General features: G+C 39.5%; 1 protein-coding gene across 1 annotated transcript; it reads left to right on the top strand.

The window, feature by feature from the left end:
* Window positions 1-5471: 5471 nt before the first annotated feature.
* Window positions 5472-15955, top strand: LOC139389712 (stanniocalcin-like). The gene is made up of 4 exons (XM_071136616.1): window positions 5472-5799; window positions 11035-11177; window positions 11293-11504; window positions 11683-15955. Exons 1-4 carry the CDS (start codon window positions 5685-5687, stop codon window positions 11981-11983), a joined length of 771 nt encoding a protein of 256 aa, XP_070992717.1. The 5' UTR covers window positions 5472-5684; the 3' UTR covers window positions 11984-15955.
* Window positions 15956-17567: the final 1612 nt, after the last annotated feature.

Raw genomic sequence — 17567 nt, 5'->3', positions numbered from 1 at the left:
GAAGTGACAGAACAGCTACAGTGCCTTCAGAAAGTATTGACACCCCTTGACTTTTTCCATATTTTGATGTGCTACATCCTAAAATAAAAAAATGACATTGAGTATCCCTTTGAGCGTGATGAAGTTATTAACTACACTTTGGATGATGCATCATGTTTGCAACAAGGCACTAAAGTAATACTGCAAAGAATGTGGCAAAGCAAATTAACTTTTTGCCCTGAAAACAAATTGTTATGTTTGAAGAAAACTAATCACGGTGTAGCACTCTAAATATTTTCAAGCATAGTGGTGGCTGCATCATATTATAGGTATGCTTGTAATTGTTAAAGACTGGGGAGTTTCTCAGGATTCAAAGTAAACGGAATGGAGCTAAGCATGTGTTTTGTCTGCTCTCTGTCTGCTTTTTGTCTGCTCTCTGTCTGCTTTTTGTCTGCTTTTTGTCTGCTTTTTGTCTGCTTTTTTCCTGGTTTTTGTCTGCTTGCTGTATGCTTGCTGTCTGCTTTCCACCACACTGTAAAGATAGAAAATCTCAAAACACAATGACTTTGTAATGAAACCATGAAAAGTAATGAACCTGACATCTGGTGCTTGGATGTAAACCCAATGTAATGTGTTTTAAAACAGTAATTAAGTACCTGAATATTGATGTTTGTTCAGTGCATGTAAAAGGCAGCATCAAAACACAAAAACTGTGTTAGTAATACAATCAATGGTTTATAAATGCAAATGGTTTATAGACTAAATATTGATTGATGATAAGGGCCTATGGAGAGTTTTTTTTAATGGAATTACACCTTCATTTTTTCAATGCTTAATTTAGACAGATTAGAAACATTGGAATTTTACCCACTCAACCCCACAGCCACACAGTAAGTCATTAAATTATTTGTTCATTTCATTTTTACCAAAATAATATAAGAATACATCCAACTTAATACATTGCTCAAAATTAAGTATCTTTCATGAGGATAACCAGAGTGAGAGAAAATTTAGTGATTGAACTCATTTGAAGTCTTTGGTTTTAATCACCTTGCATTTCCTCCCTTGCCACGCAACTCTGTTTTAGACGATTGTGGGTATTCATTTTTTTTGGGGGGGGGGGGCTTTATGATTCTTTCACACAATGTTGTATGCATGTTTGAAGAAAGAAAAGTATATGTCTATATTTGTATTAGCTTGTTGTGCCATGAGGTATAATGGATCATAATGAATGGATATCAAAACCGTGAGGCAAACTGACGTTCTATGAGGACAGCAACCATTCCCACATTCATGATTGTCAATGGAAGAGGCAAGCACAGAATCCTCAATTCTTACAGTTCAACCTCTAATTACTACTGGTGGTCTGAACACTGTGCTTGACAATGCCTGCCAAAACAGTATAAAATGGCAAATGATCAAATACATAAAACAATGTTAAACATCCAAACTTCAGAAAAAGGGATCTAATTCTGCACTAGACACGATTCAAAACATCATAATGGTGTTTAGAAGCTTTAGAGAGAGGACACAACACCAATAGAGACGGTATCTACTTCTGCACTAAACAGAACTCGAAACACCAACATAGTGTTTTCAACCTTTTCTGTCAGTGTTCCCAGTCCCTGGCAAGGTGTTGCACAGCACTTAATTAAGTGCATGTAATGTTTCAAAACATCTCAGGATGTTGTGTTTGAATACTTCAGCAAAGTTAAGGTTTCATCTCCTTCAAGTTGGTGGCAGCTCAGTTGCCACTAGTTTTGGTGTTACAAAGCACTTAATTTTAACAGTGCCGACACTGAAAGATTAATTCACCTTTCAACAGGCCAAATCTACACTGGAGTTGCTTACCAAGAAGACAGTGAATGTTCCCAAGTGGCCGAGTTACAGTTTTGACGTAGCACTTTCTTGCAGTCAAATAACCTAGTGTCTTCATGGGTGAATATTATTCATATTTTTCATAATTTCATAACTAATAAACTTTTTTTTTTTTTTTACCTGCACCCGGTGTTTCTATGTCAAACAGTTTTGTTGTATTTCAGTCTTCTGTGATGTATATATAGTGTAATACGCCGATTCAAACTCCAAATGTAATACATTTCAACTCTATATCTGACATGGTACAGGTGTCTTCTTTTTTATAAGCCCATAACCATGTGTGTGAGCTATATACTTTTGTTTCAAAGTAGATTTGTTTAAGACTACCAAGAAACACTGTGTGATCCTGATTTATCCCACTGCAGTAAAAGGTTAAATATACTTTAAAATCTACAGCCAGACCAGAAAATGGTTGTCTAGCAATGACCAACAACCAATTTAACAGAGCTTGAAGAATGTTTTCAAGAATAATGGGCAAATGTTCCACAATCCAGGTGTGGAGAGCTCTTAGAGACTTAACCAGAAAGACCCACAGCACTGCCAGAAGTGCTTCTACAATGTATTGACTCAGGGGTGTGAATACTTATGTAAATTAGACATTTCTGTATTTCATTTTCAATAAATGTGTGAAAATGTCTAAAAACATGTTTTTACTTTGTCATTATGGTGTATTGTGTGTTAGATGGGTGAGGAGAAAAATATATATTTAATCCATTTTGAATTCAGGCTGTAACACAACAAAATGTGTAATAAGTCAAGGGGTATGAATACTTTCTGAAGGCACTGTATCTGTGATGGACTCCAGACAGGACCGGATGCAAAGTGCTTTGTAATCTGAAAATCTGTTAATACTACCTCAATGTAAATGAATGCAAAGCTGCCATGCTGTGCTATGCCAGGTGATTGAGTATTCACTCTCTGTGGCAGATTTGTCCTGTCTTTGAACTCTGCTCTCAATACTAGCATGATGCCAGTCTATTCTCTCTGCTGTGTTCTGGAAATTAGGGGAATTACCTAATTCAGCATGACAAGGGGATTCACTATCACTTATCCAGACGACACAGATATTGTCTCCTGAAATAGGTTTGTGTTGTGGCTATGTTCCCAAAGGAAGATTCTTTACTTGAGTACTCATAAAGAGGGATTTAACCAACTTCTAGAGAGTCCCAGGAATAGGCACTCAATAAATCCTGAGATTTAAGGATCTATGTTTAATTAATTTGGGATGTTACATTTTGATGAACTCATTTGACCATTGCACTGCAGCACAGGGCAGTACGCCTCTGTACGACAGTGGACAGCCTTGGATTTTCTATGAAAGATATCTAACAGAGACTATGTTGCCATGTTTGAACTACCCTGCAAAGACAAGCTGCCAAGAGGAGACTTGGCAAAGTGCCTGGCTCTGAACGGTGTTCTGGGGTAAAACCAATCAGGGTTAAAGCATCACCATCGCCAAAGCAATTCTAACAAAGAGAGAGAGAGATGCTTTTATAAAAGTCTTTGAACATTTATTCTTTGAAACACCAGAAAAGAAAACAAGTAATTTAATGTAAAATGCTGAGCAGACATATGGATTCTTTCTTTAGCCAAAATGGCACTACATTTCTTATATTAAGCACTCAAGGGCACATTCGTATGTTCCAGTTTACTTTTCCTGTCATGAAAAAAGTGAAACAATGTAAATTACTAAATGGTGTCTGAGGACCAGACTTCCAGGAGTGAGAGAATTCTATATCGGGCCTCTATTACGTTTGGAAGTTTCCTGGGACTGCCTATGAAGAAAATACCAATAACATAACCGTAAAATATATATATTAATAAAAAAAAGTAATTATAATATTCCACAAGGTAGCCTATGAAAATGTGAATGAGGGCTCACTAATGTAAAAGCACTCCGCCAATATAAGATTGTGGAGATATTATAGGCCTACTAATTTAGATATGTGTGAGAGTTGTGTATTTGTGATGTTAGATGTGAGTTGTGTATTTCTGTATGTGGTGCCACATGAAAGACAACTCAACTGATCAAATGCTTTGATTCTAAACAAGATGATGTTCTATTCCTTGTCTCCCAGATCGAATGCTATTATGGCCTAGATATGAAGATGTCTTGATAAGAGATAAATATGTATTTCTCTTGTTGAAATAGAATGGGCAGGTTTGGTCCAAAAATACAATAAGTTGAATCAGGTGTGTTAGTGCTGGACTGAAACCAAAGCCTGCACATAGTGGCTTCCAAGACCAGAAAGTGAGGATCAAGCTCAGGTATTACATTGGCTTTACACCAAAGTCACTCTAGTAGAGTAGCATAGGCTATACATAAATCTACAAATGGGTAGATGGATGGATGTACTGACATGGAGATACCAGCATTACACCTTGGCATAATGCCACTGTATTGTGGAATATCACCAATTTGACACTGAAGTACATGAATTCAGTTAACCAAACGTTTCTATTAGGCTTTGTTTGCCTTCCAATGATTATGTTTGAATAGATCAAGGATGTTGCTATGCTCAGACATGGATGGCACTTTATTGGCATCCCTTTGGCACATGTAGCTCCAACTCGTTTGGATCCGTGCCTGGCTAAATCTCTCACCGGCATGCCGCGAAGCACGGAATACGTCAACAATGATGGTTATCCATACATAACATACTTTATGTCAATAATGAGGTAGTTTATCTCAATGTTAAATACATTCTATCCGTTAAACCAACAATGGTATAATTTATTGAGCATGGTTCAGCAAAATGCCAATGCGATAAAAGTCTAATCATTTGAATAACTTCAGTTGATATTTTTTCTAAGACATTTATGTACGACAAAGCGCGCAATCCATTTGACTAAAATCGCAGATTATTAAATCACATCTATTAGCCTAAACAGTATAACGTATACACATTATGTCATCTATTCATTCCGGCAGGCAATAAATAAACATAATAAAGTAATTGAGCATAGTTTCAAGATGCAATTGATACATTCGTGTTGACATAAATTGGACTGGACCATGCCATTGGTTGTCGAGAACTTACCCAGTGTCAATTATGCCACCAATCTGTCCTGTCTATTTTAGCAAATGGAAATTGCAGAAAAGGACTATATGATATTGGTTTGCATGGGTTCAGGTAACATCAGGTAACATTAAATATATTTCACTCTTACTGAAGTTTGCATATGGCGCACAGAAACTTAATTAACAATCAATCAAGTGAATATGCCAGTCAACGGTTGGTTGAAGAGAACAGATACACGGAAAGACATTGACTATTAAAACAAATGAATGTCAATTTTGACTGAATAAATAGGCTAATGAACTCAGTTTGACTTGAGATGACAAGAGGCACTAAAGCTTCATTGTTTTATCAACTCAAATAATGATGTATGTGGGCTATCATTGTCGCGTAATAGGCTGCCCAAGACAACATGAGTTGAATTTCAATGTAGGCTACAGTAAAATGATCACTCAATTAGGCGACTGGAGAGAGAAAGCATGGTCGTGGAGAGAGAAAGCGTGGTCGTGGAGAGAGAAAGCGTGGTCGTGGATGCTGTGTTTTGATTGGGCTAACCAGGAGACTCGTAATGTGCGCAGTCCGATATAAACCCATGCAGACCAGCGCTCTATCTGTCATGCTCGTCAAAAGAAATCAGTGTACGGTCCATGGAAGCCGCATTGTGTAGATGGTAGCCTACTTAGTAACCTAATAGAATTACATTGTTGAAAACACGGCACTGTACATCTTCAGAGCTGTATGAACTATATATCAGACAAGCAAGAAACACTATTTGTATTTTGTTAGATCATCAGTGATTATTGAATAATGCCTTTGAGGACCGGACTTTTTCTTCTAATGGTGCTGATTGCATCTGCATATGAACTGGATCAGAACGAGTCGTATTCACCCAGAAGAGCCCGCTTTTCAGCAAATACCCCTTGTAAGTAACTAACAGTCTCTTTTACAATATTGCATATTTTTGAGCGGATGCGGTGTTCTCGTGCACATATATCTTTTTTTTATCCTATATTACCTTGTATGCACTGCACAGTATGGGGGGAAATGTTTGCCATTTCATGATATGCAGCTCTGTTTCCAAGTGAACGAACGCCTTGATCGACAGAATAATGAATAGCTCGAACAAGGATAGGTTAATCACCGTTACCGGTGTTTTACCGGCAACAGATGAGTGCGAGTTTCGCAGTGACTGACACCTGTGCTTGAAAGCTGTATACCACCATCAGCTGTTGAATAAATGGTCTATGAACAAATGTCTTTGAATTAATGGTCGTGTAGGTTGGTTAAACCCGATGAGTGACCGGAGAAGAGAACATGAGAGAGATTCATATTTCTTTTAGGACAGATATGGAAATCCATTGATGCAGGTGAGCCCACTTGTATCGTGTGGATCAATGCATCAATGGTTATTTGGTCACTGCCTTTACTGTATTATAAACACTTGTTTTGTTTATAGATTGTGTCACATACTCGACAAGTAATGTCGTTTCAGTGTTGCACATGTCATACATTAGTCTACCTGCAATGTTGCTTTACGCACCGTTAAAGATATATATATATATTTTTACCACAAAATAAATTATTTACAAGTGTTTGGAAACAACTATGGACCCATCACATTTGAAATGTATTGGTATTCTTCAAAGCAGTCACCAGTGTAAAGTGAAGATACTATTGCTGTAGGATAAATAAATACGGACTACTGCACCCACCTGTGGCTACTGGCTACGGTCTTGACTGGATGAATGAAGCACCTAATGCCAGAACAAACTTGAAGGGGATAGGCCTATCAAAGTGAAAGCAAAGAGGGTGGAAACACATAGAGATAGATAGAGTACTCATTTTTGTATCTGTGCCATTGTAGCATCCGTGACAGCATGGGCAGTGCCATTGAGACAATCTCCATTTTGAAGTTGTCCACCTCCTAATGGAAGGATCAGCCAATGAAGTTGGAAGTCCCACCCAGTTGACTACATTAAGGGCTGGCTCTCTACTTTTGGGGGCCCTAGGCGAGATTTGGTTGGGATCAGCCAATGAAGTTGGAAGTCACACCCAGTTGACTACATTCAGGGCCATCTAGCCTTTTGGGGGCCCTAAACACTTTAGCATTTAAAAAAAATCTATTTTTCAGAAATTCTACTCGTTTAGCCATGGGGTGGATAGAAATGTTGCCAGTTTTAAAGATAATTTCCTGCAATTCTACACATTTTGAGTGAGCGTGACTTGCCCTTCGTGTGCAGTCGGTATTCGGTCAATTTTACTACAAGTTCAAATAACTGGTTAGACTAATTTACCAATACATTTTTTTTAGCTGACATAGCTAACTGACTGACTGTCAGTGACTGACTTAACAAGAGAAGAACTATTGATGCACAACCAAATTTTCAACTGTATATTTTACTATTCTAACTCTCAACGGTAAGTTGAGACACTGACTGAGTTCCTAAAATAAAAAATAAAAAATTGCAGCCTGTAGCCATCCTTGACTACATTAAAATGGAAGCGCTCAATGGCGCTGCCCATGCTAAAACGTCCGTTTGGCCACTAGAGGCCTATATCTTCTCTATGTGGAGACGTTCATTTCTTCGAGGAAGGAATGTTGGCCATTGACCAGGTGTTCTATCCAGACTCAAAGAAGCACAGTGTGCAATGTGTGGCATGATCAGTCGCGATTTTAGCATGTAAATCTTGGTGGGGCAAACAGCCTGTAATCGAACCCGGGGCTGCAGTGGCGCATTAACACTAATTGTTGAATTTGCGATTTTCCAACTTGTGTAATGTTTATGGCCAATGAGCACCGATACGTTTTATCTATAATTTCTCTTCATATGACAATAATTGAAAAGGATTTGCCAGTAGATTGCTGACTTGAAACATGACTGCTTGTCTAGCTTGCTAGCTAAGATTTTGAAAGTATGATGTTGACATGATCAGTCAGCCAATCAAAGCTAAGGAAGATATAACGTGGTTTGATGTCATTTTATCTGTGGCCAATGACATTGAGCCTTCTTGGATGGGCATTTCTAATGTTAGTCTAGGGCAGCACACAAGGGGCCTACATTTGTTTTAGCTCTAACCGTAGATTCTGCGGTGACATAGTGTCCCCATGAGTGACAGAACACTGAGCCAATCACGGCGCAACTAGAGAACATTACCAACCCCTACGCTCCGTATTGTCCGCAAGCTGCCCCACCGACACAGAAAGCACTGAGCTAGGCTGAAACACCTGCATTTTGGAGGTGCCTTACTCAAGAAAGCAAAAAAAAGACCATGTTTGTACGTGGCTTTATTAAGTCAATTATGTTTTTGTTTTTTTAACATTGTTTGCAAACATGACATGACATGTAATAATGCCAAAATAGCAGGCAAAACAGGCAATTTTTTTAAATTGATTTAGCTAAACAGGTGGGGCTCAAACCTGCCCTGAATGACGTGTCACCACTGGGCATGATGCTCGTCCCCACCCACTCATTCCAGTCTGGTCTCATAGAATAGATATAACATAGTAAATGTAAATCCAGGACCCTTATTTATGATATAACAAGAAAGGTTACTTAAGGCAAAAACAAAAGTAGGGTCGCTTGTCAGGGTGGATCGGTTGGCATATAATGCAAACTTCCAACAACCCAAAGGTTGTGTGTTCGAATCTCATCACGGACAACTTTAGCTAATTAGCAACGACTTACTACTTTGCAACTACTTATTATGTTAGCTAACCCTAACCTTAACCCTTTAACCTAACTGCTCCTAACAGAGCAGCACACCTTGCCCTTAACTGTACATGCAGAACTAACATCAACAACATGCATGTCAGTCTTTCCTGATTGATGGTTGACAAGAAATGTACTGCATCTTGTCTAGTTTTTATGATAAATATTACTGTGATGAAAATTCTAGATTGTCTGCATAATCAAATAACATTCAGCTCAGACACCCATACATTTATTTTATTTATTTAATCTTTATTTAACTAGACACCCATACATACCCCACAAGACATGCCACCAGGGGTCTATTCACAGTCCCTAAGTTCAAAACGAATTCACGGCAACGCATAGTTTTATACAGAACCATGATCACATGGATCTCTCTTCCATCTCCAATAGTAAAGCAAACAGCAAAATTTAAAAACAGATTAAATAACTCATGGAACGGCGGGGACTGTGAAGGGACACACACAAGCAGACACACTCTAACAGTCAGATTTTTAGTTGTATTATTTGTATTAGTTTTTAGTTGTATTGTTGCATCATTGCATTTTACATTTGTGTGACTGTCCTTGGTTATCGGTGTATCAGTGTTTTGTTTCTTGTCATGTTTTTTTGTGGGTTGCAGGAAGAGTAGCTGCTGCTTCTACTAAAGCTAATGGGGATCCGAATTAACAAAACCACTAACCCTAACCCCTTGCCTAGCTAATGTTAGCCACTTAGCAAATGTTAGCATTAGCCACCTAGCCACATAGCTAAGGTTAGCCACAACAAATTGAAATTCATAAAATATTCTATGTTTTTCAAATTTGTAACATATTGCACAACTTACAATTCGTAACATATCATATGAATTGTAATTCGTAACATACTGTATCATACAAAATGGAGTCTCCTGGATTTCCATTTACTATGTGAAGTCCAGGTTGCTCATTCAGTATGCTCCCTTTAAGTACCTTTTCAATGGCTTGCCAACTGAAACTGCCCATAGTATCCCCATGCAATTAAAAAAGTGATGATATTGTATAGCAATAAAAATGTAAAAAAATACCGGTCTAGGTCTACATTGCAGGGGGCTGTCTACCACCATGTATTATGTTTACCGGTAAATTAGTTGATGGAATAAGTGCTCATGCACTCTTTCCAAAAATGTGTATATGAGATGTTTTTCTATAGCCTACATTCTCAGAAAGGCAGTTGTATTAAAAGTCCCATAAGATGAGCAGAGCAGTGAAAGGCCTAAATTAGGAGATAAGGGAATATATAAGGTGTTATCTAGGTGTGATCATTAAGCCCTTATTTGTTATTTAACCAATGCAGAGGTTACATCAGACTAAGTATCTGCAGCATTGGCCTCCTTGGTCCTACCAATAAGAGATACAGAGGGGGTGTGCATCTTTAGAAATACCATTTGTATATTTCTATGCGTGCATCCACAGAATGTGGACATTATCTAACGACCTGAGAGAAACACGGTGGAGGGACAGTTTGATTAGTGATTAGAGTGTTGTACCACTTAGAGATCACTTATCTGCTTGACAACCATAGCAATTCATTGCTGATTTGCTAGTTAATTAGTGTATTAGTGTGGGCTCGGCTGGACCCAAAAGGTTCAATGAATGAGAGTGCATCCATTTGTGATACAGTACATCAGCTCATTGTCACAATTGCTGTATGCTTACCATGAACTTGTCCCAGTCTTACTAAATGGACATTAGAGGCACTCATTGGAAGACATTTGGGGGTTTTCTGGATACTTTAGATCTTTGCCTTGTCAGAGTAGTTTACACAGCTGTGTATATCAGCTTGCTCTTTAATATTAAGTCTGAGGCTATATTAATGTGACACATGCACATTAGATCTATTTCTGAGGAATGGGGCAGTGACCCATGGTGGGCAGGGTACTTGACTGTACTGTTAAGTGTGCACAGTTCATGGTGATGAGTGTCAGAGGTGGTTTGGCACACCTTCCAATTGAGCATAATATTATTGCCTTGTCACATATGAGGGTAATGGAAACAAGGGGTCTGGTGCCAAAAGTGAAAGTCAGCAGAACCTGATCCTGAATAAGCAACACTCGCACCAGTGTGTGTGGGTGTGACATGCCATGACTCCATAAGAGACCTTTGGGTATTTGTGGTGCAGTTGGTCACAAGTCTGTTCCAAGAAACAAAATGCTGGAATATCCATCAAATTCTTTCCCAGGAAGAGGAAATGTAATTATCCTAAATTGTCTCCCAGTCTTAAAGGGTTTGACGTGTCCAGTGACCAGTCAAGTTGTAATTTGTCTGAATATTGATGATATCGGCATAGAATCAACTATGCATGTAAATTCTCATCAGATCACTTCCTTGTTTGGTTCACAACCAATACAGACTTATCTTTCAATTCTTGTTGAGAGGTACATGGTAGCCTGCCCCCTGCTAATGATCCCTTCCCTCTGTCTACAGCTGATGTGGCACGCTGTCTGAACAGTGCCCTCCAAGTAGGCTGTGGAGCTTTTGCCTGCCTGGAGAATTCCACGTGTGACACAGATGGCATGCACGACATCTGCAAGTCCTTTCTCTACAGTGCAGCTAAATTTGACACTCAGGTATGATCATTCTTCCTCTCTTCAAATCTGACACAATATGTTGCAGTAGATTGAACCTGTTAACTGAAGTTGAGTCATGTTCTGTGGTATGACTATGATATGTGGTTTTGTGCAGGGCAAAGCCTTTGTTAAAGAGAGCCTCAAGTGCATTGCCAACGGCATCACCTCAAAGGTGTTCCCCACCATCCGCCGCTGCTCCACCTTCCAAAGAATGATCTCAGAGGTTCAGGAGGAGTGCTACAGCAAGCTAGATATCTGCACTATCGCCCGCATCAACCCAGATGCCATTGGAGAGGTGGCACAGCTCCCAAGCCACTTCCCCAACAGGTGAGTTCCTAGAAAACGTGGGTCAAAGGGCTTCCATTTCTGTTTAACTTTATCTTAGTACAACAAAAGCTATCCATTTGATACACTCACTCTATTGAAGCAAATACATTTTAATGGGCTCCCAAAACATACTTTGAAATTGTACAGCAACAAAAATGCATGCTGCATCCTCTTGTAGGTTTTACGGTAAGCTCCTCCAGAGCCTGATGGACTGTGATGAGGAGACTGTGGACCTGGTGAGGGCCAGTATGGTGTCCAGGCTCGGCCCAGAGATGACTATTCTCTTCCAGCTGCTGCAGAACAAGCCCTGCCCCTCGGCTGCTGCTGCCATTGCTGCTGCCATTCCAACTGGAGTGGAGGGCCGTGGGAGCTTGCAGTGGTCCATGGGTCCACACATGTATAAGATCCAGCCTGGTCTACGCAACAGAGACTCTGCCAGCCATTTAGGCAAGAGGCGTGCCACTGGTGGCAGCTCCTAACTCCCACTCAGATCCGGAAACTACACACACCCCTCAAAAACATAAACAAGCTAACAGTGGTCTCTTCACTTGGGTATTTAAGAATCATTCCTCTCCAGGCTGGAAAATAACATGCACCTCTAAGAGAATAGCCAATGTGTTTCAAGTATGTTTAACATCAAAGTTTGAGTTGTTGTGTGAGGTACCTTAGGTTTGAGAGGATCCCCTCCCCTAAACTATTTCCTAACTCTTATCACTCACACTGTTTTTTCATTGAACATGTTGTTATTGTAGCACCATAACTTGGCCCTGTTCATTCCTGTTCACTTCCCATACTTGATATAGTATCATCTGAGAGCCAAGTATCATCTGAGAGCCTAGTGAGGATGATGTCCCTCTAAGTTTTCTGTCTAGGATTTCAAGCATAAACCTGCAGGTATGGTTCATATCTATAGAGCACAAGTGTTCCCAAATAATTTTGGTTGCAATATTCAAATGTGCATCCATTAGTAGAATATCAATTGATAAGTCAACAATATCTTCATCAATAGATAATTATTAATAGACGTTTCATACAGTTTATGTGAGATATTTCTATATTATGAGATTAGTCAAATGAGTGTGCTATATAAATCAGTGTCACATAGTCACTGACACAAACAGGATTTATTTATTTATTAATTATTAGTCTCAGATGGCCACAGCTAGCTCTGTGAGAGAGGCGTGTCCCTCAGATGAGAGCAATCCTAATCAACTTTGCGCAGGAAGCTACTTTCGTCCGACCAAATAACTTGAAACCACCCAAAATGTTATTCAAACCAGACTTAAATGTGGTGGAAGGTGTTTAGCTAACGCCAAATACCAGAGAATATAGCATTGTTTAGATACAACTACATATGTTCTGTCCTGAAACACTCAGTTCACAATAAGTACGGACCAGCAGTGTAACTTATGAGCAGGTGACCCCCTGAGATTGATAGAGGTCACCCCCTTGGACTGATGAACAATATTCTCCCTGGTGAATATGACACGGAGGGGTTGGATCATACACACTGACTTCCAGTGTTGATAATGACTATTTAAAAGCCTTGTTGGTATAACATTGATATTTATTTTCCTACTATATTTAACTTGTTATTTTATGATGTTGCTGTAGTTTTAGTTACAGATATACAATTTTAAAGTGCAGTTTGGTCATGGCTCCTATTTCAATGGGGGCTCATGATCAAATACTATAGTATCTGCCACTCTCCACACTTTCCGCTCTGTTGACTGAATAGGACCCATGGTATGACTCTGTGCTGGACATAGGGGAACAACATTGTCACTTATGTACTGTTGCAAGGGGACTTTGTGTTTATTTTCCAAACCCAGTTAATAATGTTATAAAGGTAGAGAGAAATTGTGGTCAAGCCATTCATTGTACATTTAACAAACAGCTAAACTTGAAGACGGAACTGCAAGCATTTGCTGAATCTATTCTTAACATCATGCAAAATAATGTATCTCTCAGAAAGGTTACCCTAGTGACATAACTCCATTAGTGCTTCAACAGGGGGAGATTAATTCATAAGATTTTGAGCAGTGTATTCTCACAGTGCACATGCCTGGCTGAGAGAGACGTACAACAGGGGGAGATTAATTCATACGATTTTGAGCAGTGTATTCTCACAGTGCACATGCCTGGCTGAGAGAGACGTACTTCAGAGGGAAAGAACGTTAAAGAGATGTGATGGTTTTACAATACAAAATTATTTGAAATGTTAAGAACTCACAAACCTATGCAATAATCACAGTAACACACAAACATGCCCTTTGTCACAAACAAAGCCAGCTGATGCTGAATATATGTGGCAGCAGCTTATTTGCTCCCATACTTATAGTGAAGTAGCAGACAACGTGCCCCTGGACTCCCCCTTTCTGTTGCCGAGTTTGTTGCTGTGGTCTCTGTTGTATTGTTTTTTTGTTTAGTATTTTTCTTGGGATATAATATCTTGCTTTTAGTAGCAATATTGTGTATATTCAAAATAAAAAAGTAAGGAAAAAAATCCCTCAGAAATGTTAAGACTGTATTACTTATGTTACATGTGCACTTTGCATCTCTTATGACCACTAAATGGCCACTGAATCGTTCAACACTTGTGATGGGTTGGGGCTACGTCCTTTCTGTACTGTTAATATCTCTGTGTCTGTAATAGCTGGACAAATCCAGAACAGTTGCTGCTAAAGAATAGCTTGCTCCCTTGTATGATGGATTATAATTTCCCCTAAAACATTTACTTGGATATCTTTGGTAAAAACCCATTCACAGAACCTGGCATCAATCTGTATACTTGCATTTTACCATTTACATTCAGTTTGGCACTTCTTCTGGAATTTGTACATTTCTTTGAATGTTGCTTGCAGTGAATATATGCCAATGGTGTTCTGTTAATTTCCTCTCCCTTGAGACTATGCTTATACATCCAAGTTCTGGGTAACTTCAGAGAATGTATCTTATATTGAATGTCTGTTCTGATGAGGATGTGCCCAAACCTAGATGGTTCATTAACGTATTTTAGAATGTGTGTTTCGTTTAAAGGTGGTGTATGAAAGTCTGAGAATTAAATTAAATTAACAGACTTACAAGTCATATTTTGTTATTTCAAGACATGTTTTGTTCATTAGCCTTTTACTGCAGTGGGCTAAATCAGGGTCACACACTGTTTCTTGGTAGTCTTAAACAAATCTATTTTAGGTGTGTTCATAAATTCACTCTGAAGTACCAATGTGCTCTGGGCGTTTGTAAATTCATAGCTTTTTCAGAGCACACACTGCACACTCTGGCCGAGGAGTAGGGTTGATCCAAGCTTCCTGACCTCACAACTGCACTTAAGCACCCAAGCTAACTGGCTGAAGTTTGCTTGCTTGCTAGCTACTTCCAGACACAAATGACAGAACACCTCACTCTGACAATTTTACTCGCCCCAGCAGAGCTGGTTTTCATGTTATGTAGACCGTTGTTGACTAATTGTGCTGCTGGCAACAATTTAATTATGTTTTTTGCCAACATTTACTGACACCTGTCATAAATTGCTCAGTTATTCTGTGCTTTTGCACACTCAGACGAGACTGCCCGGAAATCGGCGTAGATAGAGTGGATTTACGAACGCACCCTTTGAAACAAAAGGATACACCAAACACACGTGGTTATGGGCTTGATAAATGAAGATAGAGTTGAAATGTATTCCATTTTGAGTTTGCATCCCAATATTACACTTTATATACATCACAGAAGACTGAAATATAACAAAACCTTTTGCAAAGAAACACTGGATTTTATGCGTTAAAAAAATACATGTTTATGAATTATGAAAACTATGAATAATTCCACCCATGAGGCCACTAATTCCACCCATTTGGTCAGTTGACTGCAGGAAAGGGCTACGCTATTTGTTGCAAATCAAGATTAGGGTGAATTTTGGGTGGTAGGCCAACTGCATTATTAGCTAGATCTATAGCTAAATCTATCCATAGTGAAATCATCAGCAGTAGTTTCTTTTGATACACTATACGTTTAGGGCAGGTTGGGGACTGGGCTCCCTGAACTCTGGAACTTCATGGTACTCGTTCTTCTCAAGACTTGAAATCAATATAAATACAGTCTATGTATACTTTTGCCAGAATTAAAACTACTGGGGTGATTAATAAGAATTACATCTTAATCGTAGTGACAGTTACTTTACTTTAAAATTCGTAGATGAAATTAATCAGTAAGACATTTGAGGAGATTGCTTGCTGAAGTTCCTAATACAGTAGCTACTGTATGTTAATTAAGCATGATTGATCCTTGTAAATCACTTGCACTTGAATACATACTCATCTACATATATACCCATACTGTAGATATGTATGGGGTTTTTCTCGGTGCTGAAACTTATGAAAGATACAAATGTATCATCTGTGTGTCTTTGCTGATTAGAAATAAACTATTATCATATCTGGCATATGGTATCAAAGGTGTTGACTGTGTTCATTTTACTAACATGTAAAGTTTGTTCTGCTAACACATACTGTACATCTAAACTTCAAATTTGAAAAATAAGTGCAATTATTAGCAGTGAATATCTATAAATAATTGCACTGTAATGAGTTGTTATTTGTCTGATGATATTACAAGCAGTTCCATCACTTGAGAGTAGACGTGCATATCACAATGGCCAATATTGATCTCCAGTCTGATTCAGAATAGGGAAGCTTGCTACCAATACCATAGAATATTACACAAGCCAGCCATATCTCCTCAGTGCTTTCTGGCTGTGACAAATCTGCTAGGACCCATGAAGTAGAAAACAAGGACAAATAGAGCATGTCCTTATGAAAATGAACTTTCTTAAACTTGAGCACAAAAGAGCTGAAACTGCAAAGTGCCTGTATCATTGGAGTGCCCCAGGAAAAGAGAGAGCAGTACGCAAGTGGCTGCATGACCGCTATCTCAGTCAGAGGCAGATATCATTTCATGCCAATTTGGAAGAGTCCTGTAGGGCTTTCTCATCAGCAGCACTCCAGTCCCAAGGAATAGGTGATGCAGCTTCTCTGCATAGAGTGATTCCAACATGTTCTGCTTTTAAAGAGGCACTCACATGGAAGTCATCAGCCCATTCTCTTGCACAGTGCAGAGCACTAGCCTCTTTTACTACAAGTATAGATGTTTAAAGACCCAATTCAGCCATTTTAATATCAAATCAAATCAAATGTGTTTATATAGCCCTTCGTACATCAGCTGATATCTCAAAGTGCTGTACAGAAACCCGGCCTAAAACCTAGGAAAAACTCCCTAGAAAGGCCGAAACCTAGGAAGAAACCTAGAGAGGAACCAGGCTATGAGGGGTGGCCAGTCCTCATCTGGCTGTGCTGGGTGGAGATTATAACAGAACATGGCCAAGATGTTCAAATGTTCATAAATGACCAGCATGGTCAAATAATAATAATCACAGTAGTTGTCGAGGGTGCAGCAAGTCAGCACCTCAGGAGTAAATGTCAGTTGGCTTTTCATAGCCGATCATTAAGAGTACCTCTACCACTCCTGCTGTCTCTAGAGAGTTGAAAACAGCAGGTCTGGGACAGGTAGCACGTCCGGAGAACAGGTCAGGATTCCATAGCCGCAGACAGAACAGTTGAAACTGGAGCTGCAGCACGGCCAGGTGGACTGGGGACAGCAAGGAGTCATCGTGCCAGGTAGTCCTGAGGCATGGTCGTAGGGCTCAGGTCCTCCGAGAGAAAGAGAGAAAGAGAGAATTAGAGAGAGCATACTTAAATTCACACAGGACACCGGATAAGACAGTACTCCAGATATAACAAACTGACCCTAGCCCCCCGACACATAAACTACTGCAGCATAAATACTGGAGGCTGAGACACTGTGGCCCCATCTGACGATACCCCCTGACAGGCCCAAACAGGAAGGATATGACCCCACCCACTCTGCCAAAGCACAGCCCCCACACCCCTAGAGGTGAATCCCAGTGGAGAGAGGGGAACCGGCCAGGCAGAGACAGCAAGGGCAGTTCGTTGCTCCAGTGCCTTTCCGTTCACCTTCACACTCCTGGGCCAGACTACACTCAAT

Source organism: Oncorhynchus clarkii, chromosome 30 (genome assembly GCF_045791955.1).
Source record: "Oncorhynchus clarkii lewisi isolate Uvic-CL-2024 chromosome 30, UVic_Ocla_1.0, whole genome shotgun sequence".
Taxonomy (NCBI): Eukaryota; Metazoa; Chordata; class Actinopteri; order Salmoniformes; family Salmonidae; genus Oncorhynchus; species Oncorhynchus clarkii.
Note: the sequence above shows the minus strand (reverse complement) of the source record. Positions and strands in the feature narration are given on the sequence as shown.

What these genes read in the sequence shown, in the direction of transcription:
- LOC139389712 (XM_071136616.1), top strand. Translation starts at nt 5,685, where the DNA reads ATGCCTTTGAGGACCGGACTTTTTCTTCTAATGGTGCTGATTGCATCT. An exon ending in CAGCTAAATTTGACACTCAG is followed by an intron (nt 11,178 to 11,292) that starts GTATGATCATTC and finishes GGTTTTGTGCAG; the next exon opens with GGCAAAGCCTTTGTTAAAGA. An exon ending in CCAAGCCACTTCCCCAACAG is followed by an intron (nt 11,505 to 11,682) that starts GTGAGTTCCTAG and finishes ATCCTCTTGTAG; the next exon opens with GTTTTACGGTAAGCTCCTCC.